We start from the raw sequence: 21352 nt of genomic DNA on the forward strand, positions 1-21352 counted from the left end.
AGGTCAGAGAGCGAAAGTGTCTTTTGGAGAGGTTAACCAGCTTACAGTCTTAGTTCAAATAAAAGTTATAAAGGCCTGAGAGTTTTCTTTTCCCCACAGTTCTGTCCTTTAATATTAAGTGGAGTAATACATCCCCGATTCCAAAAAAGTTGAGACGCTGTGTGAAACATCCATTAATGTTTCACTTCATCATCTTCATTGATTTTTGTAAATATCTGCTTATTCTGATGGCAGATCATTCTACAGGTAAACAGGTTGATTGGTAACAGGTGATAGTATCATGATTGGGTATGAAAGGAGCATCCTGGAAAGGCTCAGTCGTTCACAAGTAAGGATGGAGCGAGGTTCACCACTTTGTGAACACATGATTGCATGAAGGATGTTACTACATGAGCTCAGGAACATCTTAAATCATTGTCAGTAAACAGAGTCTGTTTGCAAATGACTGCATTCTGATTTTTTACATTTTACACAACGTCCCAGCTGTTTTGGAATCAGGGGTGTAGAGACAGACAACTCCTGCCTGCCATGAATAGAACACAACATTTATGCAAACTAAATTCAGATGTATTTCTAGGAAAGCATTAATGTGAGACAGAGGCTGGAACACAATCCCCTGAAAGGTCTCCATTTTGTTTTTCCTCCATCTCCGTCCTACTGTGACAGGCACTCTTACTTTTTCAATTTGTGACAGATGTGTGTATAGCACAATCAACGAGAGGTCAGGAGAAGACAGGATGCCACTCAAGAGTATTGAGATACTACCAGGGAGGACTAGCAGCTAGTATGGGATTAAGGGAAGCAGTTTTACAGCCGTGTGCAGTTCCTCTGATAGCCAGTAGGGTTCAGGCCAGTGAAGAGCAGCATTACTTGTCTATGCACTTCTCTGCAGATGCTGCTTTGTAAAGCGCTTCTCCCAGCTCCTCCAGGCGTTCTCTTTTGTCCAAATCCTGGTACAGGCCCGAGGGAACCTGGCTCAGGCCATGCATGAGGCCGTACAGAGAACCTGCGATCAGGCCTGTGGCTTCACTCTCACCTTAAAAACACAAAGTCACAGTGAGCAGCCTGCATGTGTTATCTGTCTTTGTTTTAAAATGCAGCGCAGGTGCAGAATGCTGTGGTCCTCACCTCCGTGGAACATGGCTCGTTTACACAGTTCAGCCCAGTCACTCCCTGCTGCAAGAAGAGCATCGTAGGCTATCATGGGGGAATCGTGACCTCTCCGACCTGCACGGCCCTCTGAGCTCCAGCGCTTATACATCTGCATGGACGAGGCAACACACAGTTCCTGTTAGGGGTACTGTTGACATAAAAACCCGAAGACCTGGTTTTCTTTGTGTGTTTAATTAGTTTTTGTGTGACAGACAGGGAGGAATTACCTTGTCTGTCTCCTCAGCGTCATAGCGATCAGGGAATGAAGGTTTGTTCTGTCCTTCCTTCTCTATCTCTCGTTCTTCAAGATAAAACTGCCACTTGGCTTCAAAGTAGAACCAGTTTTCCTGATACTCTGCATAGGAATGCATGATCACACACATTACTGGCATTAGTCATAGCCATGCTCTCTCAGATACCAAACTCAGAAAATGACTAAATATACTGACAAACACATATTGGTCTGACTTTTTTTTTTTCCAGAGATGCTTCAATTGATATAAATGAATCAACCAAGCTGCAAGGTGATGCCTCTTGCACACTGAAACACAGTCGCACCTGCCATGTGTCGTATGGTCTTCCTGCAGTACTCCTCAGCCCGAGGGATGACCTTCATGAGCTCGCGGCCCCAAGCCACAAGAGGTTTCCCCTGGATCGCATAGGATGCAAACAGTGCCGTTGTCAGGGAGCCCAGGAAGCCTGAAGCCAAGAGTGACACCACAAGTCATTACTATGCAATTAGACATGCTCAGCAGTTTATCAGCAGCACAATGATCAACCTGTAGTTGCCAGATTTGCTTGGATAGGTTAGAAACTGGCAGGATTGTCACCTGTGGGATGGTTGTGGGTCATCCTGCCAATCTCAATGCTGACCTCCACCAGGCTGTCTAGTCTATCAGGTTGCCAGTATCTCATACCCACGCACATGGCCTTAGCAGCTGCCCCGAACCCAGACCCTGGACATAGACACATCCAGACTCACATTTTCATATATTGCAGTTATGTTGGGGGGAAAAAACAGATTTCTAAAATCTCTACCTGCCTTTTTCATTGAAGGGTGTATGCCAGGCGAGCAGGAAGTTGTGAGGTTTAAGGTGAACACAGCCCTCCACTGTGGCAGGATCGGGGGCTCTGCCCTGGAGAGATACCATGGCTTCCACATAGAGACGCACCAGCTCACGGTACAGGTCCTCCAGACACCAGTAATCTGGACACATATACACACATACACACGCACTGACTGAGAGTCATTCATGATTGGCATGCAAGGCAAGATGAGTGGTGCTGCGGTGGGCTAAGTTTAGCCTCAGCCTGCCACACCACAGATTAGGACCAGCATGCCTGTGGAGCGAGTGGAGTCACTTCCACACACCAAGAGGTCAACTGGGATCCTCGAGCTGAGCCCACGGACATCCTGCTAGAATTTGTTTATGTGGGTACTGTCTGTGTGACAGCAGTGAGACTGTGTTGACAAAGAAGCATCACCTCTAATTTAGTGATGCAGGACTTTGAGGAAAGGCCGAGACCCTCCTGACTTCAGATTCTGTTACAGAGGATGATGGAGGACGGAGTCTGAAGTTGTCAGTCAATGCACTGTTAAATCCTCCAATGAATGTGCGCAAACAGGGAGTTCAGAACATTCTGATTTTCCAGTTTTTCTGGTTTAACTTCTGCTTCGGATAAGAAACTATAATACGTTGAATAAGCCCCTTTAAAGACCAATGAGCAGGCAACCAGAAATGCCTTTTAACAGACGAGCCAATCTGTGCATGTGTGCTGTATATGTGTGCAGCCATTGTGGCTAAATAGGGCCTCCTAATCTCAAAAGATGTCATCACCATTTCACACGACCGCTGTCACTGACTTTGAACTGCATCTGCAGCCAAACATGATACCAGCAGATTACGGAGGAGTCTGCCCCGCTATTGTTCAGTAAAGGAGAGCCGAGGATCAGCTATTTTCGACTTTTCTGTCCTGGCAACTCCTGGCCACCCTGTGGGGGCTTGAGATGACATATGAGTGACGGCATTCGTAATGAGGTTTCTCCTGAGATTTTGTCTTTGATGACCAGTTGCAAGGATGGATGATGGTATGTCAGCAGGTTTTGTCATTCAGGGATGGTCTGCCAGTAAGTGATTAGCAGCTTCCATTGACTGTGTAGAAGAAGCTATTCTGGTCCTTCTAAATGTAGAAAGACCAAAAGCCAGACTGGACAGGTTTGATGTTGTGTCCGTATGTATTATTGAACACATAAAGAGAGAACCGTTTTGGTTTATTTGAAGATAAATACGACGTGAAATACGTGAAATTTTGATTTTATATCTAAAATTTTAAATTACAAGAAAGAAACAAATTACTGTGTAATCTTGCAGTGATTTCTACTGTAATCTGCCTCTTAGACAACCCTCTTTGTTATTCTTCTTGATACCAACCCGAAACGTACCTGTTACAAGTGCTTCTGCTGTGGTCATGTGCATCAGCGTTGCATCACTCAGGGGCCAGTTATCGGGGTCCAGTTTCAGGTCCCCCAGTCCCCCAAGAGAGGCCAGTTCCTCTTGGATCTTCTTGCCTGAGGTGCAGCCTTCCCAACGGCCCTTTCTGTAGCCCAAGGCATCACCCGCAGCACCCAGAACCATGGCTGCCTTGAATTTCTCCATGATACTGGGCTCTGCTCACGTTGGCTCGCCCAGCTAATTGCAGAAAAAAGATCTCTTGACTGAAGCCGTCACACCTCTCCTTGGATTTGGATGCCCCTCGGCACAAATAAATGCCAAAATCTGATCTCCTTTCAGTTGAAGGTCTTCTTTACCTCGATAGACTCACAGTCCCAGAACAATGGAAACAGAACAAACTCTTTTGCCTCAAAACATCCTGAAGATTTCTTGTAAGATTTTCGCTTGAAGTGGAGCTTCCACAGACCTCTGACTCTGCTACATAATAGCTCGACCACCTTCCCACCCTCAGAGCTCCCCGAGGTTCTCATCAGTTGTCTCTCGGTACCAAGAGTTGTCACGAAAGCATCACATTATCAGCCACGGTTTCTTTGTGCTGGGTGGTGGCGGGTTCAGCTGTGATCAGGTGTCTCCTAAAAAGGCAATCCCCATGGCCCCTAAAGGCTGAAAGCTGGACGGCTGGGTATGGAGTGGTAATGGGGGCTGGACACACTGGAAGAGATGCTAATGTGCTGCTGGGCTGGAGTGCAAGCTTGTCAGCTGGTGCTAGACCTTGTTGACATCCCACCCTGCCCATGGGAGGTGGGTAAGAATGGAGCATCACCCCAACCGATGCATCCCCCACTCCATGATCCGCCTCCCTTCGTTACTGAATCTCAGCTCTCTAATTCTTTACCTCACAATTTAAAACTGACTTATTAATCCTCCTTTAGTCCGCATCTTCACCTAGTGCCTCAATATTACCACTTTTAAATCGCGCTAATTACACAAATGTTATTCCGAACCCTTCGTACTTGTCATGTATCTGTTGGTGAATGCAGCCCTGAACGTACTCAGAGTAACAGTACACAAAGCATTACCAGAAGAGCCAACGATGATGATGATATGCGGGAGGAATGCAACCTGATAAGGGACAACTGTTCGCAAGCTGACATTTTACATACACTCTCAAACACACACTGTCTGTTATCCACAGACACAGGCCATTCCATTGAAGATAAAGTTGTATATTTTAGCTGCAATTTTGCAAACATTTGCCATGCTCTGATTCAAATTGATTTCAGACAAATATGAATATCGGCATACTGATTTCGGTAGCACACAATCCTGCTGAACAGCATTCAATAACTTAAGAGAGACTGTTAAAAACAACATGCTTTATTGACAATCTTCTCAAAGAAAACATTGTAGGGTATGCTTCTCTGACATAAACATAATATTCTGTAAATACCTGTTTTCTTGCTGGCAAAAATAATACTGTTTCGATTAGAATGATCTGCAAGACTAGAAACAGCTGACCACACGTTTGACAAATAAAAATGTACCAAATGTACCATGTCATCAAACTGAATACTGAAAGATGTCACATTTTCTTGCTCCTGAACCAGAGTCTATGACAATCAACCTGGAGAAGCTTTCGCACCATCTCACTGTTCCGACAGTCAGAAACACTTTATATTTCATTGCACCTACACATATATAACTTGCTTAGTTACAAAGATGAACAATATGACACTTTTATGAGCTCCTACAGTGACTGTTTAACAGTCATGATGAAGCTGGTTTCTTTGCCACTCATCTGCATTCAGTCTGGGACTGAAATAATAATAAATCCCCTTCCTGATCTGCCTCAGCTTCTTCAGTTCAACTTCACGCACAGTACCATAGTTTTATATCTGAATACTGTTTACATAAATATGAGAATTTACACACAAGTTTGTCAGCTGAAGGAAAACAAATTATAACCATCTCCCCTGTAGTTACATGGCAACGGGACAGAGAAATTTGATGCAGGGAAATGATCCCACCGTTTCGAAACAAAGGGTTTGTCATGGCGACAATTGGCAGAACATGATAGCATTGTTGGTTGCTGTTAAGGACAGAAAGCCGCCTGCTGCTCACTGCGACTGGGAGAGGACTACTGGTACCTGAGCTCGACCTTCTGTCACACTCTTCAGCCCAGAAAGGGGATGCGTTTCGCTAACACAGAGCTGTTTAGTGTTGATAATTACACATAAAGAGTAACACAAAATCTTTTATGGAGGAAAAGCATTGCTGCACTGACCTCTGAGTTGAAAGGCCCAAGTCTTCTGACCACATCCAGCTGGGTTTGGTCAGTTCTCATACACTTGTGACCACCAGCTGTGATGTGGCGTTGGACTACAGTACATTGAGACATGCTATAGTACACAGCCACCGCTAGATGGCAGTGCAAGCAGTGTTCTTATCGCTGTATTAGTTCTAAGGTAAACATCCCACCACCTGCATTTGCTAATCCAAGAAAAGCAACAGACTTAAACCTCAAACAGTGTATGCAATCAGTTCAAACACTCCTGGCTGGAACGTTCATGTAAAAATGTGTGTGTGAGTGAACCTACTGTCATGTAAACTGAGTAGCTCTGTAGCTGTATACAGTGCTGCCTGATAAAGAAGACCTAAAACAACAGAAAAAGTGGTAAATCAGTGCAGTTTGTAGAGTTGGCAAGCCATCATCACCTGGATAATAGAAAACAGTCAGTGTGCCAGTCAGTTTCTCTTCGTGTACAGCAGTTTACACACCGCAAAACTACAGTAAAACCATGTGTGTAATGCAGTAGCAGTTTAAAAATGAGGATCCTAAATGCTTCTTATGTACTAAATCATGATTATAAATGTCTTTACCTGTTCTCTCAGATATACATTTTCATTCTTCTAAAACTGAGTCTATCCTTATTCCTATGGGTACAGTGTTTTACAACTGTAACAATAGAGATTCTGCTGGTGCTGAGCTCAAAAAGCATGCTGCTCTGTCCAGTTCTCAGCCTGAATACAAAATGTATTATGGATCTGAACTTTTCTCGCTGTTGCTCAGTTAAGGTGAAACATCATTTCTTACCCTCTGAGTATATTAACACCAAATGAAAATATTTCGCATCATATTGTAAAAGAGGCAATATGTTTAAACCCCCTCCCCAACCAACACACGCTCATACACACCCATACACACACTCAAAATGATGAGCAAGCACACCTTCTCTCTGCTCTCGGTGTGATTGTTAGAGAGCTCCACATTCGCAAATCTCAGTGAAAATTATGACTATTATTACTTTTTTTTGTCCCGCTCAACATCCATGGCACCGCGTCACACTAGCTGACAAAAACATGCAGATTTTAACGTACAGCTCCATTCACAATTGACAATGGAAGAGGCCACATCCTACTGCATCTATAACTTAATTCCTCTGCGTATGCTGCAGGTTCACCGTTACTGTCCTCCTCTTTGTGCCAAGGGTGCAGAATAGTGAGCCAAGTCCACAGCAGCATTTCGAAGCCACACCCATTTGTGTTCTGCCCATGAGTGACGAGTTTTCGGTTACCCATCACAAAACAAACATCATCTCACTCTGGTTGATTCCCCTCCTGCTTTCCTCTCCGATCTGGTGTTTCCAGGTTACTCCCCAGCCACGGCATCACGGCAGGTGGAAGAACAATCTTAACGACAAGCTGCAGACACACTTATTGAGAAGTAGTCTCTTTTTGGCTCATTTGTATAAAAATCCTCATTCAGAAAAAAACAAAATTGGGGGAAAGACAAACTCTGTCCGCTGCATGACGCTGGGACAAACACTATGTCATGTTGCGCTTACTCCCCGTCACAATCGGCCGAGCAAACTCCACAAAGTCATCTATGAGGACAGGCCATGCTCCTGAGGACAGAGAAAAACAGTGAATATTGAATATTACTTAAATTTCAATGCAGTGACTTAATTCACCACTTGTGTGGTGGCTGGGTCTCAACAATCACAGGTGCCCCCTGCTGGCCTGAAACTAAGCAAGACTGGATTCTAACCTACTGTGTCTCTCCTTCATTCTGCAGAGCGTGCCATTCAAGCTCCCCGTTGGTGCCAAGCAACAAAACACCAGAATCCCAGAGAAATAATGCAGAGATGAAGAAGAACTGTAATGTTTATGTGTATCCAGAACTACTGTTCAGATTTAATGAGACAGCTGAAGTGCAAATCATTTACTGTGTTTGCCAACACATAGTTTACACAGTTTACTCAGAAAGATGTGGTACAATTAAAAGTGAATTTGATTAAGCGTCAAATGCTGGACCAGTTTATCACATGGCATTAAGATACATACAGAGTGAAACTCTTGACTGAGTTATGAGCATGTGATCACTACGTCATCATCCTCCATCGTGGAATTAACCACTGAGGGCTTTAATGATCTTAATAATCTCACCTTCCTCATCGTAGTTTGACATGTCGTCTGCAATCATATTGCCGAAGTCCAGAAGGAGGTTCCACGTGTCCTTGGGAATGGAGCGCTTGTGATGCTCCTGAATGCAGCACATTAACAGGAAAAGAGTGGGAGTTATTAGAAGTGCCTGTGCATCGTGAAATCAACTCAACAGTCTGGAAGTAAACTAAACTTTCTGAAACTTAGTCGTTGACAGTGTGTGAAAACGTGTTGAATGCGCTTGTGTTGTTGTATTTGACTGTGTTCTACTGTAAGGGGGTTTCTAATAGTTTTGCTTCTCGATATGCAGTATGTACAAAATACACGGAAAATTTAAAATAACAGGGTGAAAACAGGTGGCAATGTCCTCTCTTACCAGCAGGAAGCGGTTCCAGAGATCCAAAAACTTGAAGCGACCTGTGAGAACTAGATTCCAGTAAGCAACAGCCATCTCTAGGTCTAGGACACAAAGCAGAGCAAGATATTTCAACATTTTTAAAGTAAAGGGAGATTTGACTGATGCGCACCTCTGAAAACATCAGGGTACTTTTCTACATGTTCTCAATGTTTTGTGCTCGTGCTCACCTAAACCTTTCTGGCCGGGGTTCTTGGCAAAATTGAAGGTAAACTGGTAGAAGTCTTTGAACTTCCCTGTGTCTTTCAGCTCCTGCTCTAATCTGGGAAGGATCGCCTTGAGTTTTTCAGGACTGTCGCAGCTAGAGAAGACATTAACAAAAAAAAAAAAAGAACATATACTATTATTATGGGTAGTGCTGAACTACAAACTCAAACTGGTACAACGTGAAGTTAACAGAATATACAGTTTGAGATTCAATATTGTAAAACATATAAACATATCATTAGCACGTCAAGAAGGAATCTCAGCAGGTCTGATTGAATGTTGTAGACTTCAGCATCGGTGCAGCTCACCCGAGCTCAGCCATGCCATCCAGGAACTCTTTCCTGCTGAACTCGCACTGCGTGGCCGCTCTGAACTTCCACGCCACCACAAGTATGCTCATGCTAGCCGGGTCCAGGGTCAGGTCATCACAGAACTGCTGGATCCCATCAATGCCTATCTTATTCTCATCCTGGGGGTCTGCAAAGACAGCTCAGAGTAAGCACAACAATTCCAGCACACATGACAAGAGGACAGTGCTGATGTTAACTTTAGCTTTGAAACTGGATTGAGGTCAGGTAACACTAACCTTTGTATCTGTTGTACAGTTGTTCCAGCTTCTTGCGGTCCACTGAGGTTTTCATGGATTCTTTGTAGTAGAGGTCTGGGTTCTGGAAGTAGTTGTCTGTGGCGACTTCTAGTTTCCAGTCATTCTGCGTCAGGCAGTACACGGCTGTCCTCTCCCCGGCCTGTGTGAAGGACATGAACTGCCGAACCTTGTCCTTCTGCGATGACTTCAACTTGTGCTGACAGACAAGCAGGCACACAGGTAAATGCAGGGCTGGAGTAACCCGTTAGGGCTGTGGGCTCCCATCCACAAATGAACAATTACTCAAATTATCACAAACTGCCTGCTACACACACAACCTAGAACCTTCAGGATCCCTTACAACCTGGGACCCTGTGACAGGAGCCTGCTTTGCCCTATTGTTAATCCAGTTTTACGGGAGGTTAAATGAGAGGAAGAGACATGCATGTGGAGCTGAGGCTGCACATCAACACTGACACAAACAACGCACAGCCAAAACTTTCTAAACATTTGTATGAGAGTGCACTGATTTGATTTCCACTCAAATCTCCTGGCTGGAAACTAGTTCCTCTACTTAATCTGCATCCAAAAATAGTTTGTTGTGGATTATACTTCTCACGTGCCATGACTACAAGATCTGGTATACGTACCATGCGTGCAACAGCCCATATATATATACATATACATCTATACGTGCATTACGGGAAACGCAAACAGTGTCATTTCCAGACGCACCGCTACAATGTTCCGTTAGTTTAATTACCACCTCTGGTCAATTCACTCTACACGGTCATCGGGAGGATTGCACGTCTTTGCAGAACTGCAGACCTGACCCACCCGATGATCAAACAGCAAATGCACCGTGACAGGCCATGTTCGGCGACCCAGTTTTACCAGGGAGGGGACGTGTGATCCTGCAGGCTCTCTGCTGACTCGGGGCAGCAGTTACCAAAAAGGGAAAGGTACGTGCTGCAAGTGCGGGTGTCCGATCTCAAAATACCAACAACTGACCTTCCATTTCCCTCATATTTCCGACACACATCACCCTGACAATGCGACACTTGGCTGAGGACACCCCGATCCCCCATATCGATGTCCCCCCTTGACGTCAATGACAGTCGTTACCGGGTTTTGGACTTGTTTAACGGAGCTAAAGAATTGCCCCGGTTTCTCATTTTTAATCTTACCTACCATTTTATCACACGCTGTTTTGGCCCACTTGATATCCAATTACCCCTGGTGCGCATGCGCGACAAGAACTGCGCTACTGTTCGGGTCCTGGGTTCATGGGAAATGTAGGCGTGTAGTGCTGTCATCGCACTGTAATCGTTTTCTGAATTAATATATTAAGAATTATTGCAATACATTTAAAGGAAAATGACACATTCTAACTTCATACAAAACAGGTTTTAAGAAAGACAGTCAGTGAAACTCAGTTTTGTACTTACTTAAGATGTGTTTTTTAAAACGAAATTTAATGACGTTAAGCAACCGTTAAGATGAGTCCAACGAGATGTAAGCAGGTAACAGACTGCCTTAACTTTAGTTCACCTCACATGGCCGAGCAAGAAAACACAAAACATCTGAAAACTACAACTCCCATATCAAAGCTGATATAAGATGTTTCGGAAGTAGTCTAAAAATGGCTCAAAGTTACATCGACGCAAAAGTACACAGTAACAACGCAGTTCTTGTTCAGTTTTGTCGGCAATTTATGATAACGTCATATTGTAATTTCCAGAAAAGTTGCTCGTATTAATTTACATAACAGATATTTAGCTAATGTTAGCAAAGTTGTGTTAGCTGTAACGTAGTGTCATGAATGTGTGTGTGTGGACTCAGCTGGCTGGAGCTGGTCTGACAGCTCCGAGGAATTTGAGGGCTAACTTAGCTTTACTTACAGCTCCAGAATAGAAAACAGGTTGAACTTTATACACACTAAAACTGATCCAGATATTTCTTCAATAGCAGCGTACCTACCCGGACGACGTAACGCTACGTTAGCATCCCACTGCTAGCACGAATAACGTTACCGACGGCTGGAGGTCGAGGTAAACACCAAGTTGGTCGCCAAGTAAATTGGTGAACGCCTGCATCGACGCTGGCTTCAGCTATGTGGCAGTGGAGGAGGGGTGTCGGCGGTGGTGGTGCCGTAGCGTACAACAGCATGATTGTTCGCTTCTTCTTCAGCTTCTCCTTCAGCTGAGAGCCGGGACATTTCGCAGGTAGATCCAGCCTTTCTTCATTTTGACTCATTATAATGATGTGCTCAGTGAAAATGATCAAGTAGTCTGTGTTTGAACAAATTCATAATTTCACCGCCCCGTGTTGTTTCCTGGTCTGTCTGAAACATCATTCATGTCCGGGGTCTGTGCTCAGCTTTGTATGATGTGACTCTTGGCTGTCATGATTTCTTACATTTTCATTGTAGGGACGATACAAATTGTTTTCCCTTTTATATGTTTGGTATTCAGCTGTTTGTGTTAATAATTTAAATGTATGCATCACTATTGAATACCCTCCAAGTATTTGGCAACCAAAAGTAACAACCTGGTAAAGCTTGCTGGTGGAAAGTAAATTTAAAGTATCTGTACTTAATATTTACAGTTTTGAGTTTCTTGTACTTTACTGGAGTGTTGACAGATGCCACTTTTTACTTTCCTTTTTACAATACTAAATTTCTTTAGCAGCTATAGTTGCTGGTTGGTAAACATTGTTATGATCACTTAATATGAAATATAATGCATTGTTATAGAAGAATCCACCAAACAGTATGCAAATGCTGTTGTTCTCTCGATTTCCAGCGACACTGGCAGAGTGGCTGCAATCCGGGACGACAGAAAGTAAACATCCCTCAGCTTGACTCATGCTCACAAAGGTGCGGTCCGGCCTGACTGTGAGTTGAATGCATTCAGTCACTAAGCTGTTGTAGTAAAAAACTAATGTGTAAGCAAGCACACAATGTCTGGGTAGCAGAGGGCATGCTGTTGAGCAGCTTCTTAATTTGGCACAGTTCGTGTTGCAAGCATAGAAATGCAGCATGAAATTTTGCACAATGGCGAGCACTACTTCAATGGGTACTGTATTTGTGACCTGCTCAGTCGAGTTAAGTGAACTTAACCCAGCATGACAAGGTGGTATTAACGACTTAATGCAGCCAGCAGAACAGGCCACAGGTATGCAGACACAGCTGCTGCTCAAAGCATTTCAGGTAAAGATGAAACTGTCTCCTGAGGTGACTTTGGGAAGAAGCACACAAAAGCAGAGAGTAGCCCACATAAAAAGGGATTAACTGTATCAAATTTTAGAATAAATACTGTCACTGGTGCTTTTACGGGTATGACTGCCAATTCTTTTATTTCTATATCTTTGGTATTATCAACAAGTCCCAAGAAAAGACCAAAACAATGTTCTAGTCCATCTCTCCATAATCCTACTTCGCCAGCCTGTCTGTGGCTCTCACCACCAAACCCATTTTTCCTCCTTAACACATAGACCTTATACAACAAATATATACTTAAATTTGAACCAAAAAAAATAAACAATTAAGCAATAAATCCTTAAAACAGCTCGGCTCTTTAGTTTTTAGCAAACATTACTCAAACAAGAGTAAGTTGTGTGTTGGTTGGGGACAATTTTCTGCGGTGGATTTGTTGAGAGTGGTTTTTGAAGACAGCAGGACAGTGTATCGACTCTTTCTCACTCATAAACTTTTAATAGTTTTTGGAAAACTACAGAGCTCTATGGCACGAAGGAATTAAGCTACATCAGGCTTTGGATGCACAGACAATACTTAGGATCGATTCATTGTTGGTTTTAGTCTTGTCATGTGATTTGTTGACAGAAAGAAAGAGAAAGAAAAACATGAAATAAAACCAGACCTCACTTTTTGTGTCACTATACTGCAGTAGTCTTCTTCTTATTGTTGATCTTTGTAACAGATACCCTTCCTGCTGTCATCTGTGTTACTCTTTCTTTCTCGGTTCCCAGGTCTCTTTCTCTTTATCAACCAGAAGTAGTGGTTTGGATGCAGGTTGTGTGTTGGCTGCTGTGCCTCGGCACGGCGGGGGCAATGGCCTTGCTGCAGAAGGACCAGGCGGCCCAGCACGCCATCAAGCTTTATTGGAGCAAGGAGGCTACACACGGCCAGAGCTGGGTGGCCAACAACTGCAAGCGGCTGGTGGGTCTCCTGCATCAGAAGAATGTGGTCGTCAAGAAGCTGGCAGCCGCTGCTGATGCTGTCGGACGAGACCGGGCCCTTTCAGAACCAGAGAGGCACTTCCAGGTACCAGACTGAGAATAAATACCAGATGCAGCTGAGGCCCTCTGTTTGGATCATAATGCTGTGGTTTGTTAGTGACTGTTTAGCTGTAATTTTTATCACCCTGACACAGTGCAGTGTGTGAAACATAACATCCACAACTCTTTAGCGTGGTGTCTTTGTCTGTGTTGACACACTCCTGTTGACACAATAGCTGACCAGTAATACATGTTCATATTTCATTCATGAGAGGAGATGACCTGATTAGATTAGAACAGCAACTACAACCCTGGTTTCAACAAAGGTTGGACATTGTGTAAAACAAGAATAAAACAGATCGCAATAATTTTCAAATGAACTGTGTTTAACTGAGTCCATGTAGAAATCTCCTTTATACAATCATGTGTTCACAAAGTGGTGAACCTCGCTCCATCATTGCTTGTGAACAACTGAGCCTTTCCAGGATGCTCCTTTCGTACCAATCAACCTGTTTACCTGTGGAATGATCCAAACAGGTGTTTTTGGAGCGTTCCACAACTCCCAGTCTTTTGTGGCTCCTGTCCCAACTTGTTTGAAATGTGTTGCTGCATCAAATTCAGAATAAGATGATATTTACAAGAATCAATGAAGTTTCAGTTGAGTATAGGTCAAAAAGGTTTAGCAAATTATCACATTCTTGTTTATTTATGTTTTACTCAATGTGCTAGTTTTTTGAATATGGGTTACTTTATTATAATCAGTCAGTTTATTTTTCAGACCAATCAGTTAATCTTGTGGTCTGTGCAATGTCAGCAAATAGTGAAAAATGCCTTTTACAATCTCCCAGAGCCCATCTTTAATGTTGTTTTGTTGGACCCTTCTTCCCATTTTAACCTGCGTTATGTCGATCTACTTTGTCCTATTTATCATGTCCGATCTCTGATGACGACATTGAGAAGATAATAATGAGAACCACAAACAGGAGTTTGAGTGACAGAAGACGTCAGACATTGTTCAGGTTAATGTCTGACTATTGTCTCGCTGTCTGCGGTCAGGTTCACACTCTGGAGGTTTTCCAGAAGGAGCTGAATGAGAGCGAGAACCTGGTGTTCCAGGCGGTGCACAGCCTGCAGAGGGCGCTGCAGGGGGACTACAGGGATGTGGTCAACATGAAGGAGAGCAGCAGACAGAGGCTGGAGGCCCTCAGGGAGGCGGCCATAAAGGTCAGCTGTGGTCAGCTGTGTTTCATGGGGATTACATCAGGAGTGCAGGACAAATACAGACTATATTCTGTCAGTCTAAGAGAACTAGTTTCTGATGCAAGTAATATATCTATAAATGTTTAATTTGTTTAATAAGTGTTACACAAAGAAGCTCATCTTTTTTTTTCTGCTGAACTGAATAGGGCTGCATCTAACGGGTATTGTCATTATTAATGAATGAATTAAGCCCAAAATGACTGCCTTGACTGCCTTGATTTGTTTGGGTGACAATCTAAAACTGTAAGGCATTCAATTTAAAACAAATTTCTAAAATATATATATAAATCTAAAATGGTTATTGTGCTGTTTCTTTGCTCTGACCTGCCAAGGAACAAATAAATTAGCCTGAAGCTGAAATCTGGTACGGTGCAAATGGTGACATTTATGTTTGAGCCGCACACATATGTCCACCATCGCCCACCTCTACGTCAAAGGATAGCATCATGTATAATTGTATATGTCCTTTGACTGTATTTAGTCTGAGTTTCATGGTGGTGTTAACAGCCACCTGCATCTCTGCTAACATATCTATATAGCCTACTTACTAATACACACCTGTCCGTTGGGTTTTGCTCTCACCCTTCAGGAGGAACAGGAGTATGTGGAGCTGGTGGCTGCTGAGAAGCACCAGCAGGAAGCTGTTAAAAGCGCTTTAGCCCAGAACAAGACTCTGTCCATGCTGGATGAGATCCTGGAGGACGTCAGGAAGGCAGCAGACCGGCTGGAGGAGGAGATCGAGGAGCACGCCTTTGACAACAACAAACAGGTAGCACATTACACGATCAGGTGGTTGCAAATACACACAGCAAATCATCAAATTTCAGCGTACTCACATACTCGCTGTTTTGCAGATGAAGGGGGTAAATGTAGAGGCGGTGTTGAGAGTAGAGGATGACGAGGAGAACAGCGGGAAGAGGAAGAACAAGTCCCAGAAGAAGGAAGTGGAGGATGACCTGGGGTTGAGCATGCTTATTGACTCGCAGAACAACCAGTATGTCCTGACCAAACCACGAGACTCCACAATACCAAGAGCAGACCATCACTTCATCAAGGTCGGTTTATTCCTCCCGCTCAGGTCTGATCACATTTTGTCCAGGCTGCATAAAACATGCAAACTCATTTGTTTTGAGTCCTTAAGAATGATTAGCGTTAAACCACAGCAGTTTAAGTTTTTTACAACGTGTATGTGCAGGACTTGGTGTCAGTGGTGATGTTGTCCCTGCCCTGTGGTTGGATTTGCACGCTGGTCGGCCTTCCTCCCATGTTTGGGTATATCATCTGTGGGGTCCTACTCGGTCCATCTGGCCTCAACAGCATCAAGGTGTGTGTGTGTGTGTGTGTGTGTGCATGATTGCAGCATCAGATCAGACTTAAAGAACACCACCACATCTTAATGTACTTTGCGTGCTGGTTGTTCATGTCAGCGTCTGCCTCTGTGTCTTGCAGTCTATGGTCCAGGTGGAGACTCTCGGGGAGTTGGGTGTTTTTTTCACTCTCTTTGTGGTGGGACTGGAGTTCTCACCTGAGCGCCTCCGAAAGGTAAACAATAGATTTGACTGTAAGTTGTGCAAAAATGTCCACTTTCATCAAACTTTTTTCTGAAAGCAGCGCAAGAATAAACATGAAAGTAAGAAACTCATATTAATATCATGTTTTTGGCCAAACAGTGATTTTTGCAAAAACATATGGTAACAGAAGCATTTCGACTTTAAAAACCCAAAGTTAGAATGAAAGATATTGAAGTGATTGTAACTTTCATTTAGGTAAATTTAAACAAAATTAAAATAAATTATGTAGAATGTTTGGCATTTGACACACATGGGCTGTATTTGTATAACTAAAAGCACGTTTTATAAAATCATTTTTATGTCCTTTAATGTTTTAGTTAATGACATTTTCTTCAGTTTGATTTTTCTCAGTTATTGCTTTTACTGCAGTTAGTCACCCACCTCCATAAAGTGGTTTGAAAATTGTGTATACATACTGTTGTGACTAATTCTCTGACTACTGATCGCCATGGTGGTGAATGAAGCTTATCTTTAGCATTTTTATCATTTTGCTGTAAGAACCATTACATCTCCTGCAGTGTAAACACAAGGTGGTTTGTTGGTTTTTTACTTGATCGTGTGCTTTGAACCATCAACAACATGATACTGCCCCCTTGTGGCGTGGCATACTAACACCCAGAATTTATAACCATGTCTTACAAAAGAGGAAACACTATAAACACTAACCCAAAAAACACCCATTTCGTTTGCCTGTGTGAAGGTATGGAAGACATCAGTCCAGGGATCGTGCTACCTGAGTCTGCTGATGGTGGGGGCCGGTCTGTTGTGGGGACAAGTCCTGCGTATTCGACCCACCCAGACTGTCTTCATTTCCACTTGTCTGTCCCTGTCCAGCACTCCGCTAGTGTCCCGCTTCCTAGCAGGGGGGTGCAGAGGGGACAAAGAAGGTACGTAGGTACGTCTGTGCACATAAATGAACGTAGATGTGCATCGTCCTGTCAGCTAAGTCAAGGTTGTGACCAAAGCAGGTAAAGGTCACCCCTGAAACAAGTTGTGTGTTTTTCAGAACAAGGAAACAAATCCTTTGAATGCTGTGTTAGTAATAGAGTGGCATGTGTTTACTTCCCATTCAGCTGGACAGTTATGGCATATTCTCAAAGCAAATCAAAATATTAAGAAAGCTGCCTTTATTTTGCTTGTATTCAGAGCCAAGACAAAGAAGCTTTATTTTGACCTGGGGCTATCGGAGGCAGCAAGCACTGTGAAGCACTGTGAAAATAGCATTTTCATGTCAATTGTGTGTGTGTGTGTGTGTGTGTGTGTGTGTGTGTGTGTGACAGGCGATCTGGACTACAGCAGCGTTCTCCTCGGGATGTTGGTGATGCAAGATGTTCAGCTCGGCCTCTTAATCGCCGTCATGCCGACTCTGATCCAGGCACAGAGTGGGTCAGTTAGGTCAAGTAGTCTTGTTGTTCCTGCATGTGCCCTTTTCTAACCAAACACACACACACAACATATTTAAATCTGTTGTTGCCTTTGTGAAACACAGCTTGCTGTTTGGAAGTCTCCACGTGTTATGCCTCCTGGCCCGGGTCCTGGTCTCTCTGGCTGCTGTGCTGCTGCTGTGTTTGTTACTTAAGTCATTCCTGATTGGCCCTTATTACAAGAAACTGCATGCTGAGAGCAAAGGCAACAAGGAGATCCTGGTGCTGGGGATGGCAGCTTTTGTCTTTGTCATGCTGACGGTACGCACTTTGCTTTTAATCGTTCATTCTTAGAGGAAGAGCTGTTCTGTCTTTTTTTTTTGTTCAATGTCTTTGATGTTCTCTTGCATTTCTCTACAAATGTAGTGTTTTTTAACTTCCTGTGAGGAATCTGTTGATTTTTCACTTGCTGACTGACACTGTAGGTGACAGAGTTTTTGGATGTTTCTATGGAGCTGGGCTGTTTCCTGGCTGGAGCCTTGCTGTCCACGCAGGGTCACATGGTTACCACAGAGGTCATGGGATGCATCGAGCCGATCAGAGATTTCCTCGCCATCATCTTCTTCGCCTCTATCGGTCAGATCCAGCGTGACGATTTAAGACGGATCTCAGCTTTATGATCATGTTGCACTTTTGTGCTTTATTGACCTTTTGTGTCCGTGTGACGCCGCAGGTCTCCACGTGTTCCCGACGTTCGTGCTGTATGAACTCACCATTCTGCTGGCGCTAACGCTCACGCTCGTCATTATGAAGGTACAGTGCTTTTCTCAGTTGTGCTCTTTTAGTTCTTAAGCTCACCTTTGCCACACTCTCAGTCCCTCCTCTCACCTCTTTACTCCTCTTTTTGTCCCAGTTCGCTATGGCCGTACTGGTGCTGTCGGCCATCTTGCCTCCGGGCTCTCGACACATACGATGGGTTGTTTCAGCTGGTCTGGCTCAGGTCAGCGAATTCTCCTTCGTCTTGAGCAGCCGTGCCCGTCGTGCTGGCATCATCTCCAGAGAGGTCAGTGGTGACTGATTTTAAACATTCTGACAGTTATTTTACTCTTTTGACAGCCGTTGGTGTTTCGGCCCATTTTTCTTTCAATAGTAGTTACAGTAGTTCTGTAGTTATATGTTGGGCTGTCAAATAGCTTCCTGCTGAAAGCCTGCAGCTGTACTGTTACTCCTCACACAGAGGTATCAGGTACATGTACACATCATCAACATCAGAGAGACTTTAAAACACACAACACATGGTTGCAGAAAAGAAACATTTAAGAGTGTTGACTGGTGGATGATCACTGAAGAATCCTCTTAAAGTGTTGGTTCCCTTGAATTATTGTCCTACCTGTTGTACCGGCAGTTAGTTTGCGTGTCCAGGTTTTGAGATATGTGCCCCTGATGTTTCTGCCCCCACCCGACAACATCTGTGTTTCCAAAAACAACATTTTTCAATGATGTGAGCAGCACAAATCTGTTTCTTATTGGAGAGGATGGAGAAATGTCGGGTATCTCAAGGCTAATAAAACTGTGTTGCTAGATGCCACTTTGACACAGTCTCAAGGCTAAATATTATGATTATTGATGAGTATATGAGTATTGATACAGTGTAGTTTGTCAGTGATTGTGCTCATTAGACATACATACATATACACCAGCAAATAGACTTGATAATACGCTAATAAAAATTGATAATTAGATTTTCTCAGTCTTTGTTTTTAATGTCTCTGCTCAGGTGTACCTGCTGGTTCTCAGTGTCACCACCCTCAGTTTGCTGCTGGCACCAGTGTTGTGGAAAGTCACCACACACAGATGGGTTCCCCGGACCGAGCGCAAAACAGTCACATGACCAGACCGGCTTCAGGGCCAAAAGGTTCCCAGTGTAACTCTTACAAAGCCGGCAGCGGCGTCACAAGAAGCGGAAGTTCAGTCCTTTGTATTTGGCCATGAGAAAGGCTCTCAACGCACATGATGATATGGACCAAATCTTCCTCTTCTTCTTCTTCTTGATTTAACAAACTCAGCCCACTGCCTCATCATCATCATCAGCACATTTTGACTTGAGAAATGTCTCCTTCAGACTGTTATGAAGGTCTTCTGCTATGCATCATTCACTACATTCTTCTCTCCATGTCCTGGACTATCCATGCTCCTCACCAGAGTTTACATATAGGTACTGACACTGTATAAGATCTTATTTGATAACACATACTAAAATCATGTAAGGTAATACCTGTCAAACTGCAACAAAGCTGAACGCCTCCACTCTTTTCGCGAAAATCAACATTCCTTGATGGAAGCACACCCGCTCAATGGTTCTGTGGAGAAGCACGAGTACTTGATATCCTTCCAGTTCTGATGCTTTAATGTTCTTTCTCATGCATTGTGAAGACGAACTCGCCACCGTCTGTATGAATGATTTGTTTTCCATTGTAAGTCGATGAAATCCTCTTCATCAGGTGTGTTTGCACATTCAACTGCAAGTATTCCTTGTAACAATCAGAGGGACAAAATCTGAGGGTTTAACTTCACTTTTAGTTTCTTTTTTCATGTCTGAGTAAAATGTTTGGGGAAAACGTTTTGTGTGATTTAGCTACATCCCTATTTTTGACCATCTCACATTACTATTTCTGACTTCTGCCTTCAAATTCCTGTTACTACAAATGGAAGTTTTTGACTATTAGCTGAAGTGAAAACCATGTATTTGTTGTATTTAATATATGGTAGTCGTAGTTCTAGTCATTGTACTGCTGTGATTGTAGCTGTGATGACACAATCAACCTGAAAACTGCAATAACTCCTTTTACAAAGACTCTTCACTCGCTCATCGTTCATGCTCTCCATTCTCGTCAAAAGTATTTAAACCCTGGTATAAGACTCACTAGCAAGAAAAGAAAAAATAATGAAATGTTAAATATCAGCTCACAAGGACAAAAATGTTCATCAGAATGTATTTAGTGATGTTGCAAAAGAAACATCCTGCACTAGTTACCATTGAATGTCAAACTTATGTGCCTGAGCTCTGCACTACAAGCAAGACTTTGAGGAGTGTGATCGCAGTGTGAGAGAGCACCTCTGTGGCATCTCATGCTGTGAATGTCCTTGTCTTATCTTCCACAATGTGCAATGTAAATGTATGTATGTAGCTACATACATGTTAGATTTTGTTTTATGTGTAATAGTTTTGAGGGTTTTTTTTTTTTAACATACTTTTGTAGTGTGTTAACACAGAGGGGTGTTTTTCTTCATGTGTTGTCGATTGGGTTTACGTACATGCTGACCATCACTGACGCTTCCAGGAGCAAAGAAATACTGTTTTCATCAAAATGTTGACGTATTTTTAAGTTGTTTAATTAATTAATGTATTTATTAAAGTCCAGAATATGTACTGACAACTGTTTGCTCCGTGTTTACTCTGCTCCTCTGGTATTAATGAAGTTGCTGTAAAGCTCATAAACGTAAACAAAAGCAGTCCCAACAATCTAATACTGCTACAGAAACGTCTTCTGTCTTTAAATGTTGGATCTCTAATATAAAAATCCTTCTTGTGTTCCTTCTTGGCTTTGTAAGATAGAGCAACACTTCTGATCGCTGAATCACGGCTGACCCCCGGTGATGTC

At 43.3% G+C, this 21352-nt stretch overlaps 3 protein-coding genes across 7 annotated transcripts; 1 reads left to right on the plus strand and 2 right to left on the minus strand.

The window, feature by feature from the left end:
* Positions 1-312: 312 nt before the first annotated feature.
* On the minus strand, positions 313-4106 carry adprhl1 (ADP-ribosylhydrolase like 1). The gene is made up of 7 exons (XM_041942642.1): positions 3596-4106; positions 2195-2359; positions 1983-2108; positions 1711-1851; positions 1380-1507; positions 1129-1261; positions 313-1036 (listed from the first exon to the last, which is right to left on the minus strand). The coding sequence occupies exons 1-7, from the start codon at positions 3807-3809 to the stop codon at positions 867-869; spliced, it is 1077 nt and encodes a 358-aa protein (XP_041798576.1). The 5' UTR covers positions 3810-4106; the 3' UTR covers positions 313-866.
* An 869-nt stretch (positions 4107-4975) lies between these two features.
* Positions 4976-11486, minus strand: dcun1d2b (DCN1, defective in cullin neddylation 1, domain containing 2b). Of its 3 annotated transcripts, none has more exons than XM_041942845.1 (7): positions 11237-11486; positions 9257-9473; positions 8979-9147; positions 8634-8764; positions 8425-8507; positions 8052-8148; positions 4976-7510 (listed from the first exon to the last, which is right to left on the minus strand). In XM_041942845.1, exons 2-7 carry the CDS (start codon positions 9429-9431, stop codon positions 7431-7433), a joined length of 735 nt encoding a protein of 244 aa, XP_041798779.1. In that variant the 5' UTR covers positions 9432-9473; positions 11237-11486; the 3' UTR covers positions 4976-7430. The 3 variants fall into 3 exon arrangements, with proteins under 3 accessions (XP_041798779.1, XP_041798860.1, XP_041798695.1); XM_041942926.1 differs by having other exon boundaries at positions 11233-11266; XM_041942761.1 differs by lacking the exon at positions 11237-11486 and adding an exon at positions 10448-10471.
* Positions 10894-21118, plus strand: tmco3 (transmembrane and coiled-coil domains 3). Of its 3 annotated transcripts, none has more exons than XM_041942354.1 (15): positions 10894-11481; positions 12061-12152; positions 13247-13541; positions 14552-14719; positions 15345-15524; positions 15610-15810; positions 15951-16079; positions 16205-16297; positions 17027-17213; positions 17607-17721; positions 17816-18011; positions 18176-18326; positions 18424-18503; positions 18604-18753; positions 19468-21118. In XM_041942354.1, the coding sequence occupies exons 3-15, from the start codon at positions 13284-13286 to the stop codon at positions 19579-19581; spliced, it is 2022 nt and encodes a 673-aa protein (XP_041798288.1). In that variant the 5' UTR covers positions 10894-11481; positions 12061-12152; positions 13247-13283; the 3' UTR covers positions 19582-21118. The 3 variants fall into 3 exon arrangements, with proteins under 3 accessions (XP_041798288.1, XP_041798450.1, XP_041798361.1); XM_041942516.1 differs by having other exon boundaries at positions 17607-17712; XM_041942427.1 differs by having other exon boundaries at positions 12061-12134.
* Positions 21119-21352: the final 234 nt, after the last annotated feature.

This window comes from Chelmon rostratus, chromosome 1 (assembly GCF_017976325.1).
Source record: "Chelmon rostratus isolate fCheRos1 chromosome 1, fCheRos1.pri, whole genome shotgun sequence".
In the NCBI taxonomy this organism is placed as follows: Eukaryota; Metazoa; Chordata; class Actinopteri; order Chaetodontiformes; family Chaetodontidae; genus Chelmon; species Chelmon rostratus.

What these genes read in the sequence shown, in the direction of transcription:
- adprhl1 (XM_041942642.1), bottom strand. Translation starts at nt 3,809, where the DNA reads ATGGAGAAATTCAAGGCAGCCATGGTTCTGGGTGCTGCGGGTGATGCC. An exon ending in ACGCTGAGGAGACAGACAAG is followed by an intron (nt 1,262 to 1,379) that starts GTAATTCCTCCC and finishes TCGTCCATGCAG; the next exon opens with ATGTATAAGCGCTGGAGCTC. An exon ending in ACGAGCCATGTTCCACGGAG is followed by an intron (nt 1,037 to 1,128) that starts GTGAGGACCACA and finishes TGTGTTTTTAAG; the next exon opens with GTGAGAGTGAAGCCACAGGC.
- dcun1d2b (XM_041942761.1), bottom strand. An exon ending in ACTGTACAACAGATACAAAG is followed by an intron (nt 9,148 to 9,256) that starts GTTAGTGTTACC and finishes CTGTCTTTGCAG; the next exon opens with ACCCCCAGGATGAGAATAAG. An exon ending in GATGGCATGGCTGAGCTCGG is followed by an intron (nt 8,765 to 8,978) that starts GTGAGCTGCACC and finishes TGTCTTCTCTAG; the next exon opens with CTGCGACAGTCCTGAAAAAC.
- tmco3 (XM_041942354.1), top strand. Translation starts at nt 13,284, where the DNA reads ATGCAGGTTGTGTGTTGGCTGCTGTGCCTCGGCACGGCGGGGGCAATG. An exon ending in AACCAGAGAGGCACTTCCAG is followed by an intron (nt 13,542 to 14,551) that starts GTACCAGACTGA and finishes GTCTGCGGTCAG; the next exon opens with GTTCACACTCTGGAGGTTTT. An exon ending in TTGTCTTTGTCATGCTGACG is followed by an intron (nt 18,012 to 18,175) that starts GTACGCACTTTG and finishes CTGACACTGTAG; the next exon opens with GTGACAGAGTTTTTGGATGT.